This window comes from Protomyctophum parallelum (genome assembly GCF_964188405.1).
Source record: "Protomyctophum parallelum genome assembly, chromosome: 6".
Lineage (NCBI taxonomy): Eukaryota > Metazoa > Chordata > Actinopteri > Myctophiformes > Myctophidae > Protomyctophum > Protomyctophum parallelum.
In genome coordinates this window covers 32718715-32738113 of record NC_139701.1, presented here as the reverse complement: position 1 = coordinate 32738113, position 19399 = coordinate 32718715, and the positions used below count along the sequence as shown (strand labels likewise).

The 19399-nt window shown below is 39.2% G+C and overlaps 3 protein-coding genes across 3 annotated transcripts; 1 reads left to right on the top strand and 2 right to left on the bottom strand.

Moving 5' to 3' along the window:
- Positions 1 to 170: 170 nt before the first annotated feature.
- prpf38a (pre-mRNA processing factor 38A) lies at positions 171 to 6451 on the top strand. Its single transcript, XM_083767249.1, has 11 exons — positions 171 to 354; positions 1289 to 1448; positions 2061 to 2182; positions 2870 to 2955; positions 3932 to 4045; positions 4187 to 4293; positions 4435 to 4461; positions 4641 to 4732; positions 5292 to 5340; positions 5639 to 5685; positions 5986 to 6451. The coding sequence occupies exons 1-10, from the start codon at positions 225 to 227 to the stop codon at positions 5682 to 5684; spliced, it is 933 nt and encodes a 310-aa protein (XP_083623375.1). The 5' UTR covers positions 171 to 224; the 3' UTR covers position 5685; positions 5986 to 6451.
- A 636-nt stretch (positions 6452 to 7087) lies between these two features.
- Positions 7088 to 13023, bottom strand: LOC310859936 (interferon-induced protein with tetratricopeptide repeats 2-like; the record flags this gene model as incomplete). The annotated part of the gene is made up of 3 exons (XM_083766703.1): positions 7088 to 7092; positions 9259 to 10286; positions 12896 to 13023. 3 exons carry the CDS (start codon positions 13021 to 13023, stop codon positions 7088 to 7090), a joined length of 1161 nt encoding a protein of 386 aa, XP_083622829.1.
- An 18-nt stretch (positions 13024 to 13041) lies between these two features.
- On the bottom strand, positions 13042 to 19317 carry LOC310859935 (interferon-induced protein with tetratricopeptide repeats 5-like; the record flags this gene model as incomplete). The annotated part of the gene is made up of 3 exons (XM_083766702.1): positions 13042 to 13049; positions 15924 to 16690; positions 19190 to 19317. The coding sequence occupies 3 exons, from the start codon at positions 19315 to 19317 to the stop codon at positions 13042 to 13044; spliced, it is 903 nt and encodes a 300-aa protein (XP_083622828.1).
- Positions 19318 to 19399: the final 82 nt, after the last annotated feature.

The following is a 19399-nucleotide window of genomic DNA, read 5'->3' as shown; positions in this document are numbered from 1 at the left end:
GGATAGTTCCAATTTGTGGAACTACCGTATGTCCATAGCGCGTCGAGATCAAAGCGTGTCGCCACTCTAGATTACTCTGGGATCGAGGCCGACGGACGGTGACACAGGAAGTGAATGAATGAGTTGACACGGCACGGAAGTATTTCAGTATTTTCTCCTTCCTAAGTTCCTCCTCCTTGCTGCAACTGTTGTATCGTTCCCTCTCTTTCATTCCATTCACAGTAATGGCGAACAGAACGGTTAAAGATGCCAACAGTATACACGGAACAAACCCACAGTACCTGGTGGAGAAAATCATCAGAACTCGAATATATGAGTCTAAATACTGGAAAGAAGAGTGCTTTGGTCTCACGGGTAAGCATTTTACATTGCCGAACGAACGAGATAACGTTAGTTAGCTAGCATTAGCACACTGTTCATGCACGACAACCTGAAATAATTCACTTGTGTCACAGACTGTGTGATTTTACCTTTGACTTGACTCGAGTTGAGTCGGTAATTTGGTTGAAATGTCTCCGTGTGACTCAGCCGTGCGTCTAAAGTTGATTTCAGACTGAAATTCACTGTTTACTTTGAATTACCGGTAACTGTATTAGTGTATTGTACTGTAACACGTTCAACTAGTTCCAAACAGTATGCTGTGTTTACTAAGTAATAGTGTTTCTTACTTTTACACAAAACTTGGGTAAGATCAAGAGTATTGTTGGGGAGTAGCTTTGTTACAAATAGTGGAACTAGTTTAACTACAATTTCCAGTAGCGTGTCGTAATTTAAAAAGACAAAATGCTGCTGGGACCAAGCTTACAGTACAATGTGTACATATTGGATGTCCCACCAATATGAAGACTTGTAAAGGTTTAAGTTAAGCCGTAGTTAGCAAGATGATCTGCTGATGGTTTGATTGAATACTTTATTAGTCAGAAATGTAAATAGCATGTCATACAGTCAGGCTTTTGAGCTTAAAACGATAAGGGATAACGCAAAACAAGTTCTGGCCAGGGACTTGTTGTTTTCATTGTGCTCCTATGTATTCAATTCATTAACATAGCATAAAAAATAACACATGTAGAAAAGGGTGATGTCTAAATTCAATGAATGGGTTAAACTGGGGGGAAGCAAATATTAGCAATCCTGGCATCAGGATTGATTGGTTTTCAAATACATCTTCTGCACCTTGTCTTTTAGCAGCTTTGACATGTATGACATGTGAAACTTCAACTTAATGATTAAAAGACAGGGCATGTGAGAAATGTAGAACAAACCCCCCTCTCTTCTGCTTTGTCAACAGCTGAGCTAGTCGTTGACAAAGCCATGGAACTTAAGTTTGTTGGTGGAGTTTATGGAGGAAACATCAAACCCACGCCCTTCCTTTGTCTCACACTGAAGATGCTACAGATTCAACCGGAGAAAGACATCATTGTGGAGTTCATAAAAAATGAGGATTTCAAGTAGGTTTTTTTGTTGTATGAAACTATGAAAATGTCTGGATGACACCCCAGTGTTTTAAAATAACTTGTAAGAGTCTTGCACACGGAGTCCTTTTTATTATTATTATATGTTTGAATAAATTTGTAGGATGTCATTGTCAAAACATAAATACAACCTCATGTTTTGTCAATCACATTTACACACACCGCCTCTGAAACGTCTTGCCATCATTCAAGATGTTCTAAACGATCTGTATAATTCCACAACCTTGTTTGCAATTGAAACTTCTCCATGCAGTTTATGTGATCTCAGGATTCGATGGCCCCAATATTTCCCTTAGATTTTTCTGTTTTCAATAAGTGAGAGGACTACAAAAATAATCTTCATTGCTTAGTGCTGTTAAATTCAGCAAAAACGTTAAACTAAAATAGAATAGAAGCATCAGACTGACTTGGTGTGCATTGCGTGTTGTTATGTGCGTAACTCTATTTTTTTAAAGATACAAAAAATACAGACTCAGTGCAGGCCAAGGGAAAAAAAGGTTTTGTAGATTCCACCCAGTCACCATGTATGATTATTATTATGTATTTCACTGTTCTGCGTCTGATCACATATTTGCTCTATTTTCATAGATATGTTCGCTTGCTTGGAGCCATGTACATGAGATTAACTGGCACCTCAGTGGACTGTTACAAGTACCTGGAACCTCTATACAACGACTACAGAAAAATCAAAAGTCAGAACCGAAATGGAGGTGAGACTTCAAAATAGATCGCAAATATATTAATAATACACAATTTTACCAACTCAAAGTAACCAGGTTAGTTGCAAGTTGTAACGCAACAATTTTACTTCCACACATTTGTGCTTATGACTTGACTGGTATATTTGACATTGAACTCTAAGGTTACTTAATACTTACTGGCCATAATGAATGAAACATTTATGATGGTGGCCTCCAGGATTTACAGCATTTACTGTACATGGCCTATTCCTTCCCACAATGCCTTGCCTGTCCTATATTGAGAGTCAATGTTGTTGCTGTCCAGAAACCTTACCATGTATGTCTATACTTAAGTTTTTAGGAAATGGAGAAAAGTATGTGTGTTCCAATGTATGTAGTTACTATTACTAACAAGCTCTTGTTGATACATTTCATTGGTTAACTATTATAACCCACAGACAGACTTAACCACTTTCAACCTGGCGCCACTAGTTTAGGCATGTCATCATAGGCCAAATATTATCACATTTTAAAATGGCTAATCTGCAAACTCACAACACAGAATGTGTTGTGAAGTTGTAGTTCAGCTATTTATAAAATATGAAATAAGATGATACAAGGTTCCTGCCTAACACTGACAATATGTGGGCACTATATTGTTGTAGAGGTGTTGACATTAATAAGAAGGATGAATTATTTTTTCACTTTCTGTTCCAGAGTTTGAGCTGATGCACGTAGATGAGTTCATAGATGATCTTCTTCATGCAGAGAGAATGTGTGACATCATTCTGCCCAGGCTTCAGGTAGGTCATCTATATTCCTTAGAGTGGCCAATTTGGACGGTTTTACGACGAACAGTCTGTTTTTTTTTTACTCTGCTGTCCTCCGTCAGGCGCAACCTCTGGCCGGATGCACAATTGTCCTGCATTTGTGAGAGTGATTGCAGTGTAAATGTTATTTGTTTATATTTCCATTTCTCTGTAAATCATCTGTTATTGGTATAGAATATCAGATGGCAGCCACTGGCCATGCATTGCTGTCTGAGTGCATTTCGTATAGTGCTCGCTTCCAACTGTCACTCACGCTGAACACTACTCCCATGCTTGTTTACATGTGGGGGTCGGATGAAACTGACACCAAGTACTGTAGTTGTAACGCAGATAATCTGTGGTAGATTTGCGATAAAATGCCAAAGCAGAAAACAGATTTTACTGACAGAATGACTCAATCTGAGAACTGCAGGTAGGCCTACCCTCTCGGTTTTTACCCATCCTGTCGGATCCCCAATTGAGAACAAAATAACGGCAGCATATCTATCCAGTATTCGATGTCACGAGTTTCCCCATCTCTTCCACACTATCTGTTATATTATTTCATATATGCCTGATTATGCCAGTCCCTACCAAGTGTGGATTAGATTTAAATTGGGACAATTTAATTTAGGAATAATTGCATTCAACAAAAACCCAAGAAAAATACATACTAAACATGTAAAGAAAAATTGCTTGATAGAGCATCACAATAAGTTACACAACTTTAAACCTATTACAATATATTTGAAAATATCTGATTGAATTTAAGTTTAAAGATCTAGTGCTATCTAAAAAAAAGAATCTGGAATAATCTTGGGGGTCCTTGACATGAAAAAGTTTATAACCAATACAGCCCCTTAAATGTTTACACGAGTGGTTAATACCCACACAGCATGCCTGGAAAAGGTAATTTGCAGACCTGAGTTTCTGTTGCTAATGTGTGTGTTTTTGTGTGTGTGCTCTACAGAAAAGGCAGGTCCTTGAGGAGGCTGAGCTGTTAGACACACGCATCAGTGCTCTGGAGGAAGACCTGGATGAGGTGGAGAGCAGTGAAGAGGAAGATGAGGAGGAGGAGGAGAAGGTAACTTAACTATATTTGTATCATTTGATAATTGTTTGTGATGCATTTGTTATCATCAACTTTTTAAATGACATTTAATATTGAGCGATCCAGTGGCCTTGCTAATGGCCTTGTGTTATCCGTCTCACCACCGCTCTGCAGCCAGAGAGAGTCCAGACTCCTGAGCCACACAGACGCAATTACCGTGACAATGACAGGCCCAGGCGCTCCCCCTCGCCACGCTACAGACGAAGTCGCTCACCCAGAAGGTCTGTTTTTTTAATTATTATTATTAGTTATTTTTACTATGGACACATATTGATGTTTTCCCCTGGAGTGTCTTATACTGTAATAACTGTATATTGGAAAACTGGAAATGATCAACCCTGTTTTGTCTTATGTCCCACCAGGAGGAGTAGGTCACCAAAGAGGCGAAGGTACAGTATACATTGTTTTTCAATGGTTACATTTAAAAAATATATTTTTCTATTTGTTAAGCATTCACATTCTTTAGAAAAGTATATCTGCTGGTTTGCCTAACTTGTAACCTGTAAGTAGACGTTAAAAGAAAAGTATCCACATTGAATCGTGTGTGTGTGTGTGTGTGTGTTCCCAGCCCGTCCCCCCGTAGGGAACGTCACCGCAGCAAAAGCCCCCGGCGGCACCGCAGCAGGTCCAGAGACAGGCGGCATCGCTCCAAATCCCCAGGTGACCCCCCTGTCTCCAATTTACATATCTTTGCGGTTGGGTAGAAACCTGGTATCTCCATATTTCAACTATTTTATTTTATTCAATATCGCTGTGTTGAGTAAAAGTAGACTAGCGGTCTACATTCTACAAGCTCGATACTTTGATTCGATGTTTTGTTTTTTTATTGCCGTGAAAGTAGTTGCTGTGGATTTTATAATGATTTAGCTGAGTAAAAAAAAAAGGTATTAACAATAGCTTGTGACTAAATAACTACATTGGATCACAGTTTTTTTTACTTCCATTTCTTGAAAAGTAATGCTTTTGGACATACAAGGTTTCCACCTGACTTCAACGATACACAAATGACTTGAAGTTGTGTCGACTTTGTGACTGAAGAAACATGACACTCCTCATTATCTGATTTCCAAACGACACCCAGTTGTTGATATCAATAAGGAGATGTGGTTGTTCCTGTTAAACATAACAGTTTTAATGATTTTAGTAAACATCAGTTACATGGAGCTTGATTAGACAGATATATACACCACCTATTCTAAAGTAACATTAATTTCACCAGGTCATCACAGAAGTCACAGGCATCGCAGTCACTCCAAATCCCCAGAGAGGTGAGTGGTACACTGGTACGGCCTGAAGGTGCAAGTCTAATAATAGGTTAAGGATCCAGACATTTTTGAGAGGCGCTAGCCCCACTTATGTGTGTTTGTGTGTATAATGTAACACAACAGGTTGCAATAAGTTGTGAACTCGTGTAGATCTGCTTTTTATTTTTAAATGTTCTATTCTTTCACTATTATTATGCCCAGAACAGAGACGCGTGTGTTAAATAGTTTCTTAAGGTTCTAGATTGTGCAAGGAGCCTACTGGATCTGCTAACCAATGCCATTATTTTCTTTTTTTCAAAAGGAGTTCAAAAAAGAGTCACAAGAAGAGTCGAAGAGGAAATGAGTGATAGAAAGGGAGTCTACCAACGCGCCTCAAGCCTGAAACGGCTGATCCGGTGCTTCACAGGTGCAGGGACATCAAAGTTGCATAAGGAGAAGAGACTGGAGCAGCACGGACATTTAGAGCCTTTTATTTAGGTGCGGAGTATACAAAAAGACTAACGTTTCGACCTTGCGGTCTTCATCAGAGTGACTGATGAAGACCGCAAGGTCGAAACGTTAGTCTTTTTGTATACTCCGCACCTAAATAAAAGGCTCTAAATGTCCGTGCTGCTCCAGTCTCTTCTCCTTATGCAGGAAATGAGTGATGTTTTGTTTTTAGTTTTTTCCCCTTTTCATGGATTTACATTTTTAATTGTAAGCTGCCCAATAAGGAAGCTCTAACTCTTGAAGCTTGTATGAAGCTTAAGCTTTCTGAATATTTTTTACATCAGATATTGAAACAAATTGGAACTGTTATTGAACTGTTAAGATATTGAATTTATACCAACTGAAGCTGTCTTGCAATTATAAGCATCTGTATGTGCTTTATTCTGCTTTCAGTTGGTTTTGTACAATAACTGAACCTTAGTTGTACAGTGGAGCAACCGATATACACAGCCAATGTTGTTAAGAATAAATGCAGGCAGTAGGCCTAAATTGAGCATTTTTGTCCATGCTGAAGAGGTAGTACCTCTAAACATTATTTTGTTCTATGTTTGACATGTATGTAACTGTAATTTTACATTGTATAATACATTTATTACAGAAATAAAAGAACCAGCTGTTAGTTGTACATCTGTGGGTTGTTTTATTGGCTCAAAATCAATGGGACCATATCACAGGTGACTATCTCCATATAAATAACTTTAAAGCAAACATCTGAACATGTAAATGACATGCATTGATATATTAATTTGTTGATAGACAATTTATAATTGACAGGCTGTCCATATTGATTCATTGCATGTTAGTGGCAGAATCTTGTTCATAATCCACTTTTAAATGTGGAACCTTGGTGATGTACTATTTTGGAAGGAACTATATTTTTGACGCGGCAGAGCGCAGGCGGGGTTCATTCTCAACGTTCCTCAAGCTCCTGCCCAAGGGATGCAGAGGGGTGCCCGGGGAAGGTGGTCGCACCCTTAGTTGGATAGGGTGTCGGGCTCCTCTTGAAGTGTAGCCAAGAAATCTTGTATTTCTGGACACCTTTTGAAACGAAATCTGGAGGGTAGTGGTATTTCTGCTGCCATTATGTGATACTCTATTAACATGTAGTGGTCTTTTACATGAAAATGTAAGTGTTTCACATACCAGTTGTAAACCATCTGTAACGCTTTTGGCTCTAGGTTACTTTCTAGCATTTTGTATAGCAGGTCAGCTTTTGCCTTGTACTGAATTGACCCTGCATAAACACTGGCAAGAGCTAGATTTAATCTGAGAGAAGAATGAGGGTAAAGAGAGAACTTCCTCAAGGAGACTGATGGCCTGATCAATAAGACTTTGGTTCAGGTAATTGTCCCTGTCTGAATATGCATTCAAGCATGTTATGGCAATCAATGTCATCAAACCCATTTTTTGGTGCAACCACTCCAAGGAACAGCTTTGTCCGTGTGTACCTATGTGGCCATGAGCACGAGAATGACTATTGGGACCAGTAGGGGCGCTGTTTGACAGAAACAGAGAGAGATAGTGCTGCACTGTTGCCTGCTAATGAGAGAGAGAGAGAGAGGAGGGGGTGAGGGGAGTTGCACCACTCAGTTCACACGGGTGTGATTTTTCTTTACAGCAGCGAGAATTGTAGTGGTAGCCAGGTTAGATTACTAATCATTAAAGATGCCAGGCCTTTAGTGATAGAGCAGAGTCTACTGAGATGTGTCTCAAATGGGCACTCCGGTGGCATGTGTGTGAAGTCTGAATTACTGCGAACCCAGTTTCTGATCTGAAAGTATTTGAATAAAGAAATGTATTGGGAGGTTGAATTGTTCAGATAGTTGTTGGAAACTGTCTCAGTTCCACTGCATTTTCAAAAGTAAATGTCCTACCTACTTCATCTTATGACGGTGTGGAGTAAAAAAAGCATAATCTTTCTGCCTGATTTGTATTTTATTTTAAAGTGAAAGTAGTTATGTCTAAAGTAGTTAAAGTCAGCTTTTTTTCCTGAAAGGTTGCGCTTAATGGACAGACAAGGTTTCCACTTGATTGCAACAAAACACAAATTACTCCCCTGGATTGAACTTTGTGACTTTAGTACACAGATGACACTCTCCTCACACGGTATGTTGATGTGTTCCTTTGAAACTCTTTTTGTTGATGTATGCCTGGTTTTCAGTAAACATGGACCTTGTTATCATGGAGCTTGATTAGACAGATATATGCACCACCTATTCTAAAGTAACATTAATTTCACCAGGTCAGAAGTCACAGACATCGCAGTCACTCCAAACCCTGAGAGAGGTGAGTGGTACACTGGTACAGCCTAAAGGAGCAAGTCTAATAATATACGTGAAGGATCCAAACATTTTTACTTTTAAGTTTACCTAGAATCCTAGATGATTACATAGGCTACGGATACTCCAATGTTTGTATGTACAGTAATTTATTACGATTCTTTAATCTCTTAAACGGTACTTCATTGAGCGGGGTCTATGATTGGTCCCCTCCTTCTGTTCTGCTATTTTTGCAGAATGTTCACTATTATGACATCCCTAGAATAGGGACCCGACATGGTTCTGGATTGAATAAGGATGCCTTTAATGGATCTGCTAACCAATAGCAATTAGCAATACCATATTTTCATTTTTTTTTCTCCAAAAAAGAGTCAAAGAGGAAACAAGTGATCTGTTTTTGCTTTCATGGATTTATTTGTTTACTTGTAAGCTGCCCAGTAATGGCACTGTTTATTTTACATCATATATTGAAAACGATCTGTATGTGCATATGAGTTGGTTTTGTACAATATTGTAAACAATTGTAATGCTTTATGGTATGTTAATAAATTCATCAATCAATCAGTTTAAAGTGTTGCCATGAAATCTTGTATTTCTTGACACCTTTTGTTCATCCTCCGATTTTGAATTTGTCTCAAACTTGTTATACTATATTGTTACGATATTTGGAGGGTAGTGGTATTTTTGGCAGGCATAGCCGCAGGAACTATACTTTCCGCCAGGCAGGGTTCATTCTCAACGTCCTCAACGTCCTGTGCAGGGCGGTACCTGGCGAAGGGGTGGGCAGTCGCATCCCAAGTACACCTAGTTCCCACGGCTAGGGTGTCAGGCTCCTCTTGAAGTGTAGCCAATAAATCTTGTATTTCTTGACACCTTCTGTTCATCCCCCGATTTTGAATTTTTCTCAAAATGCTTATACTATTGTTAAGATATTTGGAGGGTAGTGGTATTTTTGCTGCCTTCATGTGATATTCTATTGACATGTGATGGTCTTTTACATGATAATGTAAGTGTTTTGCATACCTGTTGTAAAACATCTGTAACTCTTTTGGCTCTAGGTTACTTTCTAGCATTTCTTTATATATCGGGTCAGCTTTTGCCGTGTACTGAATTGACTCTGAATAAACAGCGGCAAGGGCTAGATTTATAGAACTGAAGAATGGGGGAGAAGAATGGGGGTAAAGGGAGATAACTTCCTCAAAGAGGCTGATGGCCCGATCAGTAAGACTTTTCTTCAGGAGATTGTCCCCTTGAAAGATTTTCCATTTGTAGCATGTTGCTAGAATCTTTTTCAGATAGCGGTTATTACTTGGCCCATCGGGATGCCTTTCCAGAGCCTCTTCTGCCAAGTCAATAGCTTCATCAAAAAGTCTCTGCTTTCTATAAAGTCTCAGTAATGGCCTAATACCACTGTAGCTGCTCACAGGCTTTAGCAAGACTTTCTGAGCCAGCTCACGTGCCTGATTTTCGATCACTTTGCCTGTATAAGCAAGTCTGTCAAGATAGATCGCAGCCAAATACAAATTCTCTGAATCATTTTCCTTCGCAGTTTTCAATTTCTTGAGCTCAGCTTCCTGAATTGGAGTGCGGTTCAGTGCAGTGGAGTAGAGTGAAGTGCTCGCTATGGCCAAGGCCTGGCTAGTGAGCCACTCCACTCTGTCAGGTTCCATACTGATAGCTTTCTGGAAATATTCTATGGCTTTCTGCTTTCTCTCTAGGCTGAAATGCATCAGGGTCCAGGCCTTTTCAGCATAGACCTCTGCATGGAGCTCATCTGGAGATGGAGATGGATATTCTTGAAGCAGAGCCTCTACTTTTGCAACATATTCCTGGCTTTTTGCTTGTTCTTCAAGGTGGAAGTGCAGCCACGCCATGTTGCTGTAGTTCACCAGTAGCCAGGGACCCTCATCTGAAACGGTGTTTCTAATCTGGCGAAAGGCCTCTGCTGCCTTGCTGAAGCAGCACAAAGCATCATTTGTAGTGGAACCCAGGTCTTGAGAGCTTAATTGGTAGTGGATGTATGCCTGCAGGTTATAGATGTGACCCAGCCATTGGTATCCCACTTCAGTGCCAATGTCCTCTAGGTCATCTCGGAGACGCAATAGTTTGAATCTGCTGTGGTCTATCCCCCATGTGAAGTGACACTCCAGTGCCTCCAGCTGAGTCCTTAATGTTGTTTGACTGGTTAATGATAAAAGTAAAAAAAAAAACACGGACGTTAGATTTATGGTGTTATTTGTGAGCAAATATAATATTTTCCATGTGAATACTTTCATTATTCTTTTCATAAAGAAGTAATATAGGCTATACACTATACAGACTATATCTACTGATTTATGTTATTATTTGTGAGAAATGTATAGGGAAATATTCTATATGAATAGATTTTTGTTTTATTTGTAAAACAAATACAGATAGAGAATTCTTTAGTGCTTACCTCATTGCATGTGTGTGGTAGCCGCTACTTCTTGCCAATGACTTAATCTCTTGAGTACGACTTCTAAACATCTTTTGTATCTTTGCCCTGGTCTGGGAGTGGCACCTTAAAAGTTCATGTTTAACTTATATGGTGCGATAATAGTATGGAATAAAAGTTGTACCTTGAGGTTTAACTTTCGTTTCACTGGGCCCATAACTTGTTGAGATGATTATTATTCTGCATAGTCAGAGAATATACACAGTGGAAAATGTGACACAGGACATTTCACACACAGACACCACCACAATAGACTGTCACTGACTGTTTTGTCATTATGGAGTCATTCCATGTAATAAAATGTTCCTCCACAGCACAGCACACACGCACGCACGCATGCACACACACACATGCACCCACACACACACACACACACACACACACACACACACACACACACACACACACACACACACACACACACACACACACACACACACACACACACAAAATCATGATACTAGGTAGCCTACCTTGCACATATAGGTTTGGCTTCTACTAAAATGAAACTTATCATTTATTATTGTTATTATTAGTAGTAGTAGTATTATTATTATTACTATTATTATTATTAGTAGTAGTAGTAGTATTATTATTATTATTATTATTATTATTATTATTATCTGTTTGCTGTCACTGTTAGATAGATATGTATAATTTATACATTTACAATGTTGCAATATACAACTTTTTTCAACATTTGAATTTTTCTTCATAAATAAAATTCTGTTGTGTTCATTGTACAGATATTTGGTTTGGAGGGGCATCACCGCTATTCAGCAGTATACTGTACATTTCTAATGATACACTCAAAGTCCTACAAAGTTGTATCACTTGCCTGGCAGCTTATCTTTTGCTTGGAACATGATGAAAACTTGACCTAATGATTAATCAAGATCGAAACAGATTCTTAACTTGTCTGAAATGTTTGAGCAGTATTATTAAGGATTGTACTTCTTCTTCTATCAGTTAGGATAGATAGAGGGCCGCTCCTTTAGCCAGTTCACATCTTAAGGTTCATGGTCCATAACTGTCACGTATACAGTAGGCTACGTTGCAACATTGTACGGTGTGAAATGCTTGTACTTTGAGCTTCATCAAAAGCCTTCAACAGTTCAACAGATTTTTGATGATGATGATGATGATGATGGTGGCTCTTCTCTGCTGGAGTAGAATTCCTGCATGGCAGGAAGCTCAGTTCTGTGAGATGTTGCACTGCACAATAACAAAAAAGATGTACTTGTCTTTAGGCCTATAAGAAAATAGTTATGTCCCAACCAATATTTACAGTGTTTACCAAGTGCTTGCTCATAGGGGAATTATTGGGTCTCTTTAAGAGTATGGTCTTGACCTGATTAGTGCATATTTTGGAAAAATGTGTGTATTGGAATAGTAAACTGTAATGCAAGATAAGATAGCCTCCATCTATGTAATTTTGTGTGTATAATGTAACAATCACTTAAAGCTTCACTACGTAACCTTTTTAATGAATAAAAAGTAATTTTGCCAAATCTGTATGGTAGAGTATGTTAATACAATACAACTTATTCAATTGGGATGGTTGTATTTTTTCTCCCTGCTTGACATTATATTGTGCCAAAGGTCATATGTCTCACAGACACATGCAGGATCTGAGTCATCTGACACGAATTGTGACTTGGTCAAAATTAAATGTATCCCCCGAGCAAGCAGGCAGGTTAGTCTATTAGCTCAATGGTAATTCTTTTTTAAATAAATCATTCACTCATTCATGGTGAATGCCCTCCACATAATCCTAACTGCACCATATTAAACTATGGATGATTAATAATTTAAACAACACCCATGTGCCTACTATAGGCCCTAAAACTTAACCAATGTGGTTTGAGAGCCTCTCGACATTCTGTTGTCTATTAAAGGACTTTTAACCATAGAGTGCTTAAGTGGAGGATCACACTTAGCTCATAGGGACACTTTCTATTCTGACGATTAGGAACTTGGTGCCAACTCTGGAGTTTCTACTAAAATGACACAGGACACATGGATTTGATCTTTTCATAGATATAGATAATTTCTGTCTCTTTATGTTGTTCCCAGATATATGGTTAAATAAGTTTTACACACACCACCACAATATTCTGTCTATGGAGCTGTCATTCCATGGGACCCAATGCCTCCCTGCTTGACAATCAGCATCAAGGGTTGGATTTGGGGTTAGTCCCTGCGACATACTAGCGTCATGTCCAGGGGGTGTACTTGTACATCAAGCTGCCTCATGCTACAGAAACAGGAGATAGGCTCCTGCCCTATGGGCCTCACGGCTCGGCAAGGCTACTTACGCCTTTTCACATTGTCACCGCCACTGGAAGACTCCGCTCCTCCAATACCCATCTTCTCCCCGTCCCCCACACCAACCTCCGCACCATGGGTGACCGGGCCTTGCCTTCTGCCACACAGCCCCATGTCTGTGGAACTCCCTCCCTATGCACCTGAGAGGCAGAGCACGACAGTCCACTGACTCTGTTAAGAATGGACTAAAGACGGTGACCCACCTTTTTAAGAAAGCATTCTCAAACATGTTTGAATAGCAAACATTGTATAGCATTCGTGACAATGTAAAGCGCTTTATAAATAAAATGCATTATTATTATTATTATACACTAATAAGAATTATTATTACTAGCCCTTACCCGTTGTGAGATATTGCGCCCGGGTGTGTTTGTAATTGACTAATAAATTCATGAATAATCATTAATGTGTCAAATCGAAACATCGTTACGCCCTCCATATTCATATGGTCAATGCCTGTGTGAAAAGTGGGAGTGATTGGTGCAGGCAGTAAGGAGTTACGGCAGTCACAGTGACACACAGACACACGGACACACACACAGACGGACACTCAGACATTGTTAGAATTATAGTATGATTTTATTATTATTATTTGCGCCACCAGGAGCCCCATTTTTTATACATCTACAGATTCTGTCAAAACATCATGCAAATCATTGCATTTATAGTACCTACACTGTAAATCCCTGGAACATGTGACACGTTAAACATCAGTGTGTAATAATAAAATGCCAAATCTTTATTAATGGTCATAAAATACAGTAGAACACGAGTTCACTCAAACACCTCACGAGAACACCTAGTGTTTGAATTCTAAACACCTATATGACTGACTTTGATTGTAGAAAATAAACACATTTATGTGTTTAAAAAGTTTTACGGGCGATTAAACATGTTCTTCTGTTTATAATCTAAACACTGACACATTTAAAAAGTGTTACAAATAAGTGTTTATAACCTTTATAACCTAAACGCTTGGGTTTAGTGTCACTGTAAATCCCTGGAACATGTGACGCGTTTAAAACATAAACACCCGTTAGACCTTTTGACCCGGATCCACTGACAGCAGTTATGGGAGTCAGGGGGCCCGGGGTCAAACTGTCTACTTTCCAATATAACATGGTAAAATATGTGACTCTACTGGCTCACAGACTGATACTGTTGAATTGGAAACAAGCACAGGTTCCGACTCACACTTCACTTATGAGATGCACTACTTACAATTGGAAAAGATTAAGTTTGAAATTGAGAGGGAGTGAAGATAGATTATACCAGACATAGCAACCCTTCATTGAATATTTCAATAGGTGCACGCTAACCCCTCCTACACAATAGATAGCACAATAGAAAATTGGAAAGAATTCTTTTTTGATTTTATTTAACAGAACTCATTATCATTGTCGATAATATTCTGATGTTGTCATACAAAACATGCCTAATAAAAACAGTATTAAAAAAAAAACATAAACACCAGTGTGTAATAATAAAATGCCAAATGTTTATTAATGGTCATAAAATACAGTAGAACACGAGTTCACTCAAACACCTCACGAGAACACCAAGTGTTCAAATTCTAAACATCTATATGACTGACTTTGATTGTAAAAACTAAACACGTTTATGACTGTTTAAAAAGTGTTACTGGCGATTAAACATGTTCTTCTGTTTATAATCTAAACACTGTGACATGTTTAAAAAGTTTTACAAATATGTGTTTATAAGTTTTATACCCTATACGCTTGGGTTTAGTGAGTAGATGTTGAACTTAGACCAACAGAAGCTGTGTTGCAATTATAAGAATCTATATGTGCTTAATCTTCATTCAGAGTTGGTTTTGTACAATAATGGTCTGTCATAACTGAACCTTTCAGAATAAATGCAGGCAATAGTTTAGCATTTTTGCCCAGGCTGAAGATGTAGTACCTGTAAACATTGTTTTGTTGCAGCCTACAGTATGTTTGCCTATGTAGTATGTAACAGTAACACAGTTATTTTACAGTGTATAATACTGGTACATGTATTACAGAAATAAAATAATCTGCTGTTGGTTGTGCATCTCTGTGAGTTGTTTTATTAGCTCAAAATGAATCAGATCAATTCAAATGAAAATGATGGTGTGTCTGGGGGAGGGTAGGGTGGCTGCACTACCAGCACCCCTAGTTCCCGCGGCTAGGGTAGGCCTATCAGTTAAAGTGTTGCCAAGAAATCTTGTATTTCTTGACACCTTCTGTTCATCCTCCGATTTTGAATTTGTCTAAAAATTGTTATACTATTGTTACGATATTTGGAGGGTAGTGGTATTTTTGGCAGGCATAGCCGCAGGAACTATACTTTTTTTAACCAGGCAGGGCGGAGGCAGGGTTCCTTCTCAACGTCCTCAACCTCCCACCTGGGGAAGGGGTGGGCAGTCGCACCCCAAGTACACTTAGTTCCCACAGCTAGGGTGTCAGGCTCCTCTTGAAGTGTAGCCAATAAATCTTGTATTTCTGGATACCTGTGATTCCCCCAATTTTGTTTGAGAATTCTTATACTATCGTTACGATATTTGGAGGGTAGTGGTATTTTTGCTGCCTTCATGTGATATTCTATTGACATGTGACTTTCTTCTTTATTATGATACAAGTATTTCGCATACCTGTTGTAAAACATCTGTAACTCTTGTGGCTCTAGGTTACTTTCTAGCATTTCTTTATATATCTGGTCAGCTTTTGCCGTGTACTGAATTGACGCATAAACACTGGCAAGGTCTAGATTTAGAGAAGAGAAGAATGGGGGAGAAGAATGGGGGTAAAGGGAGATAACTTCCTCATAGAGGCTGATGGCCCGATCAAGACTTTTCTTCAGGAGATTGTCCCCTTTAAAGATTTTCCATTTGTAGCATGTTGCTAGACTCCTTTTCAGATAGCGGTTATTATTTGGCCCATTGGGATGCCGTTTCAGAGCCTCTTCTGCCAAGTCAATAGCTTCATCAAAAAGACTCTGCTCTCTATAAAGTATCATTAATTGCCTGATACCACTGTAGCTGCTCACAGGCTTTAGCAAGACTCTCTGAGCCAGCTCACGTGCCTGATTTTCGATCACTTCGCCTGTATTAGCAAGTCCTTCAAGATAGATCGCAGCCAAATACAAATTTTCTGAATCATTTTCCTTCGCAGTTTTCAATTTCTTCAAGACCTGAATTGGAGTGCGGTTCAGTGCAGTGGAGTAGAATGAAGTGCTCGCTATGGCCAAGGCCTGGCTAGTGAGCCACTCCACTCTGTCAGGTTCCATACTGATAGCTTTCTGGAAATATTCTATGGCTTTCTGCTTTCTCTCTAGGCTGAAATGCATCAGGGTCCAGGCCTTTTCAGCATAGACCTCTGCATGGAGCTCATCTGGAGATGGAGATGGATATTCTTGAAGCAGAGCCTCTACTTTTGCAACATATTCCTGGCTTTTTGCTTGTTCTTCAAGGTGGAAGTGCAGCCACGCCATGTTGCTGTAGTTCACCAGTAGCCAGGGACCCTCATCTGAAACGGTGTTTCTAATCTGGTGAAAGGCCTCTGCTGCCTTGCTGAAGCAGCACAAAGCATCATTTGTAGTGGAACCCAGGTCTTGAGAGCTTAATTGGTAGTGGATGTATGCCTGCAGGTTATAGATGTGACCCAGCCATTGGTATCCCACTTCAGTGCCAATGTCCTCTAGGTCATCTCGGAGACGCAATAGTTTGAATCTGCTGTGGTCTATCCCCCATGTGAAGTGACACTCCAGTGCCTCCAGCTGAGTCCTTAATGTTGTTTGACTGGTTAATGATAAAAGTAAAAAAAAAACACGGACGTTAGATTTATGGTGTTATTTGTGAGAAATGGCAAATATAATATTTTCCATGTGAATACTTTCATTATTCTTTTCATAAAGAAGTAATATAGGCTATACATATACACTATACAGACTATATCTACTGATTTATGTTATTATTTGTGAGAAATGTATAGGGAAATATTCTATATGAATAGATTTTTGTTTTATTTGTAAAACAAATACAGATAGAGAATCCTTTAGTGCTTACCTCATTGCATGTGTGTGGTAGCCGCTACTTCTTGCCAATGCCGTAATCTCTTGAGTACGACTTCTAAACATCTTTTGTATCTTTGCCCTGGTCTGGGAGTGGCACCTTAAAAGTTCATGTTTAACTTATATGGTGCGATAATAGTATGGAATAAAAGTTGTACCTTGAGGTTTAACTTTCGTTTCACTGGGCCCATAACTTGTTGAGATGATTATTATTCTGCATAGTCAGATAATATACACAGTGGAAAATGTGACACAGGACATTTTACACACACACACACACACACACACACACACACACACACACACACACACACACACACACACACACACACACACACACACACACACACACACACACACACACACACACACACACACACACACACACACACACACACACACACACACACACAAAATCATGATACTAGGTAGCCTACCTTGCACATATAGGTTTGGCTTCTACTAAAATGAAACTTATCATTTATTATTATTAGTAGTAGTAGTATTATTATTACTATTATTAGTAGTATTATTATTATCTGTTTGCTGTCACTGTTAGATAGATATGTATAATTTATACATTTACAATGTTGCAATATACAACTTTTCTTCATAAATAAAATTCTGTTGTGTTCATTGTACAGATATTTGGTTTGGAGGGGCATCACCGCTATTCAGCAGTATACTGTACATTTCTAATGATACACTCAAAGTCCTACAAAGTTGTATCACTTGCCTGGCAGCTTATCTTTTGCTTGGAACATGATGAAAACTTGACCTAATGATTAATCGAGATCGAAACAGATTCTTAACTTGTCTGAAATGTTTGAGCAGTATTATTAAGGATTGTACTTCTTCTTCTATCAGTTAGGATAGATAGAGGGCCGCTCCTTTAGCCAGTTCACATCTTAAGGTTCATGGTCCATAACTGTCACGTATACAGTAGGCTACGTTGCAACATTGTACGGTGTGAAATGCTTGTACTTTGAGCTTCATCAAAAGCCTTCAACAGTTCAACAGATTTTTGATGATGATGATGATGATGATGATGGTGGCTCTTCTCTGCTGGAGTAGAATTCCTGCATGGCAGGAAGCTCAGTTCTGTGAGATGTTGCACTGCACAATAACAAAAAAGATGTACTTGTCTTCAGGCCTATAAGAAAATAGTTATGTCCCAACCAATATTTACAGTGTTTGCCAAGTGCTTTCTCATAGGGGAATTATTGGGTCTCTTTAAGAGTATGGTCTTGACCTGATTAGTGCATATTTTGGAAAAAAGTGTGTATTGGAATAGTAAACTGTAATGCAAGATAAGATAGCCTCCATCTATGTAATTTAGTGTGTATAATGTAACAATCACTTAAAGCTTCACTACGTTACCTTTTTAATGAATAAAAAGTAATTTTGCCAAATCTGTATGGTAGACTAGAGTATGTTAATACAATACAACTTATTCAATTGGGATGGTTGTATTTTTTCTCCCTGCTTGACATTATATTGTGCCAAAGGTCATATGTCTCACAGACACATGCAGGATCTGAGTCATCTGACACAAATTGTGACTTGGTCAAAATTAAATGTATCCCCCGAGCAAGCAGGCAGGTTAGTCTATTAGCTCAATGGTAATTCTTTTTTAAATAAATCATTCACTCATTCATGGTGAATGCCCTCCACATAATCCTAACTGCACCATATTAAACTATGGATGATTAATAATTTAAACAACACCCATGTGCCTACTATAGGCCCTAAAACTTAACCAATGTGGTTTGAGAGCCTCTCGACATTCTGTTGTCTATTAAAGGACTTTTAACCATAGAGTGCTTAAGTGGAGGATCACACTTAGCTCATAGGGACACTTTCTATTCTGACGTTTAGGAACTTGGTGCCAACTCTGGAGTTTCTACTAAAATGACACAGGACACATGGATTTGATCTTTTCATAGATAGATAGATAATTTCTGTCTCTTTATGTTGTTCCCAGAGATATGGTTAAATAAGTTTTACACACACCACCACAATATTCTGTCTATGGAGCGGTCATTCCATGGGACCCAATGCCTCCCTGCTTGACAATCAGCATCAAGGGTTGGATTGGGGGTTAGTCCCTGCGACATACTAGCGTCATGTCCAGGGGGTGTACTTGTACATCAAGCTGCCTCACGCTACAGAAACAGGAGATAGGCTCCTGCCCTGCCCTATGGGCCTCACGGCTCGGCAAGGCTACTTACGCCTTTTCACATTGTCACCGCCACTGGAAGACTCCGCTCCTCCAATACCCATCTTCTCCCCGTCCCCCACACCAATCTCCGCACCATGGGTGACCGGGCCTTGCCTTCTGCCACACAGCCCCATGTCTGTGGAACTCCCTCCCTATGCACCTGAGAGGCAGAGCACGACAGTCCACTGACTCTGTTAAGAATGGACTAAAGACGGT

Bases quoted from the DNA above. Each gene is read 5' to 3' on its own strand.
- prpf38a (XM_083767249.1), top strand. From the start codon at position 225: ATGGCGAACAGAACGGTTAAAGATGCCAACAGTATACACGGAACAAAC. The intron at 2,956-3,931 runs GTAGGTCATCTA...TGTGCTCTACAG, and splicing joins TCATTCTGCCCAGGCTTCAG to AAAAGGCAGGTCCTTGAGGA. The intron at 4,733-5,291 runs GTGACCCCCCTG...TAATTTCACCAG, and splicing joins GCATCGCTCCAAATCCCCAG to GTCATCACAGAAGTCACAGG.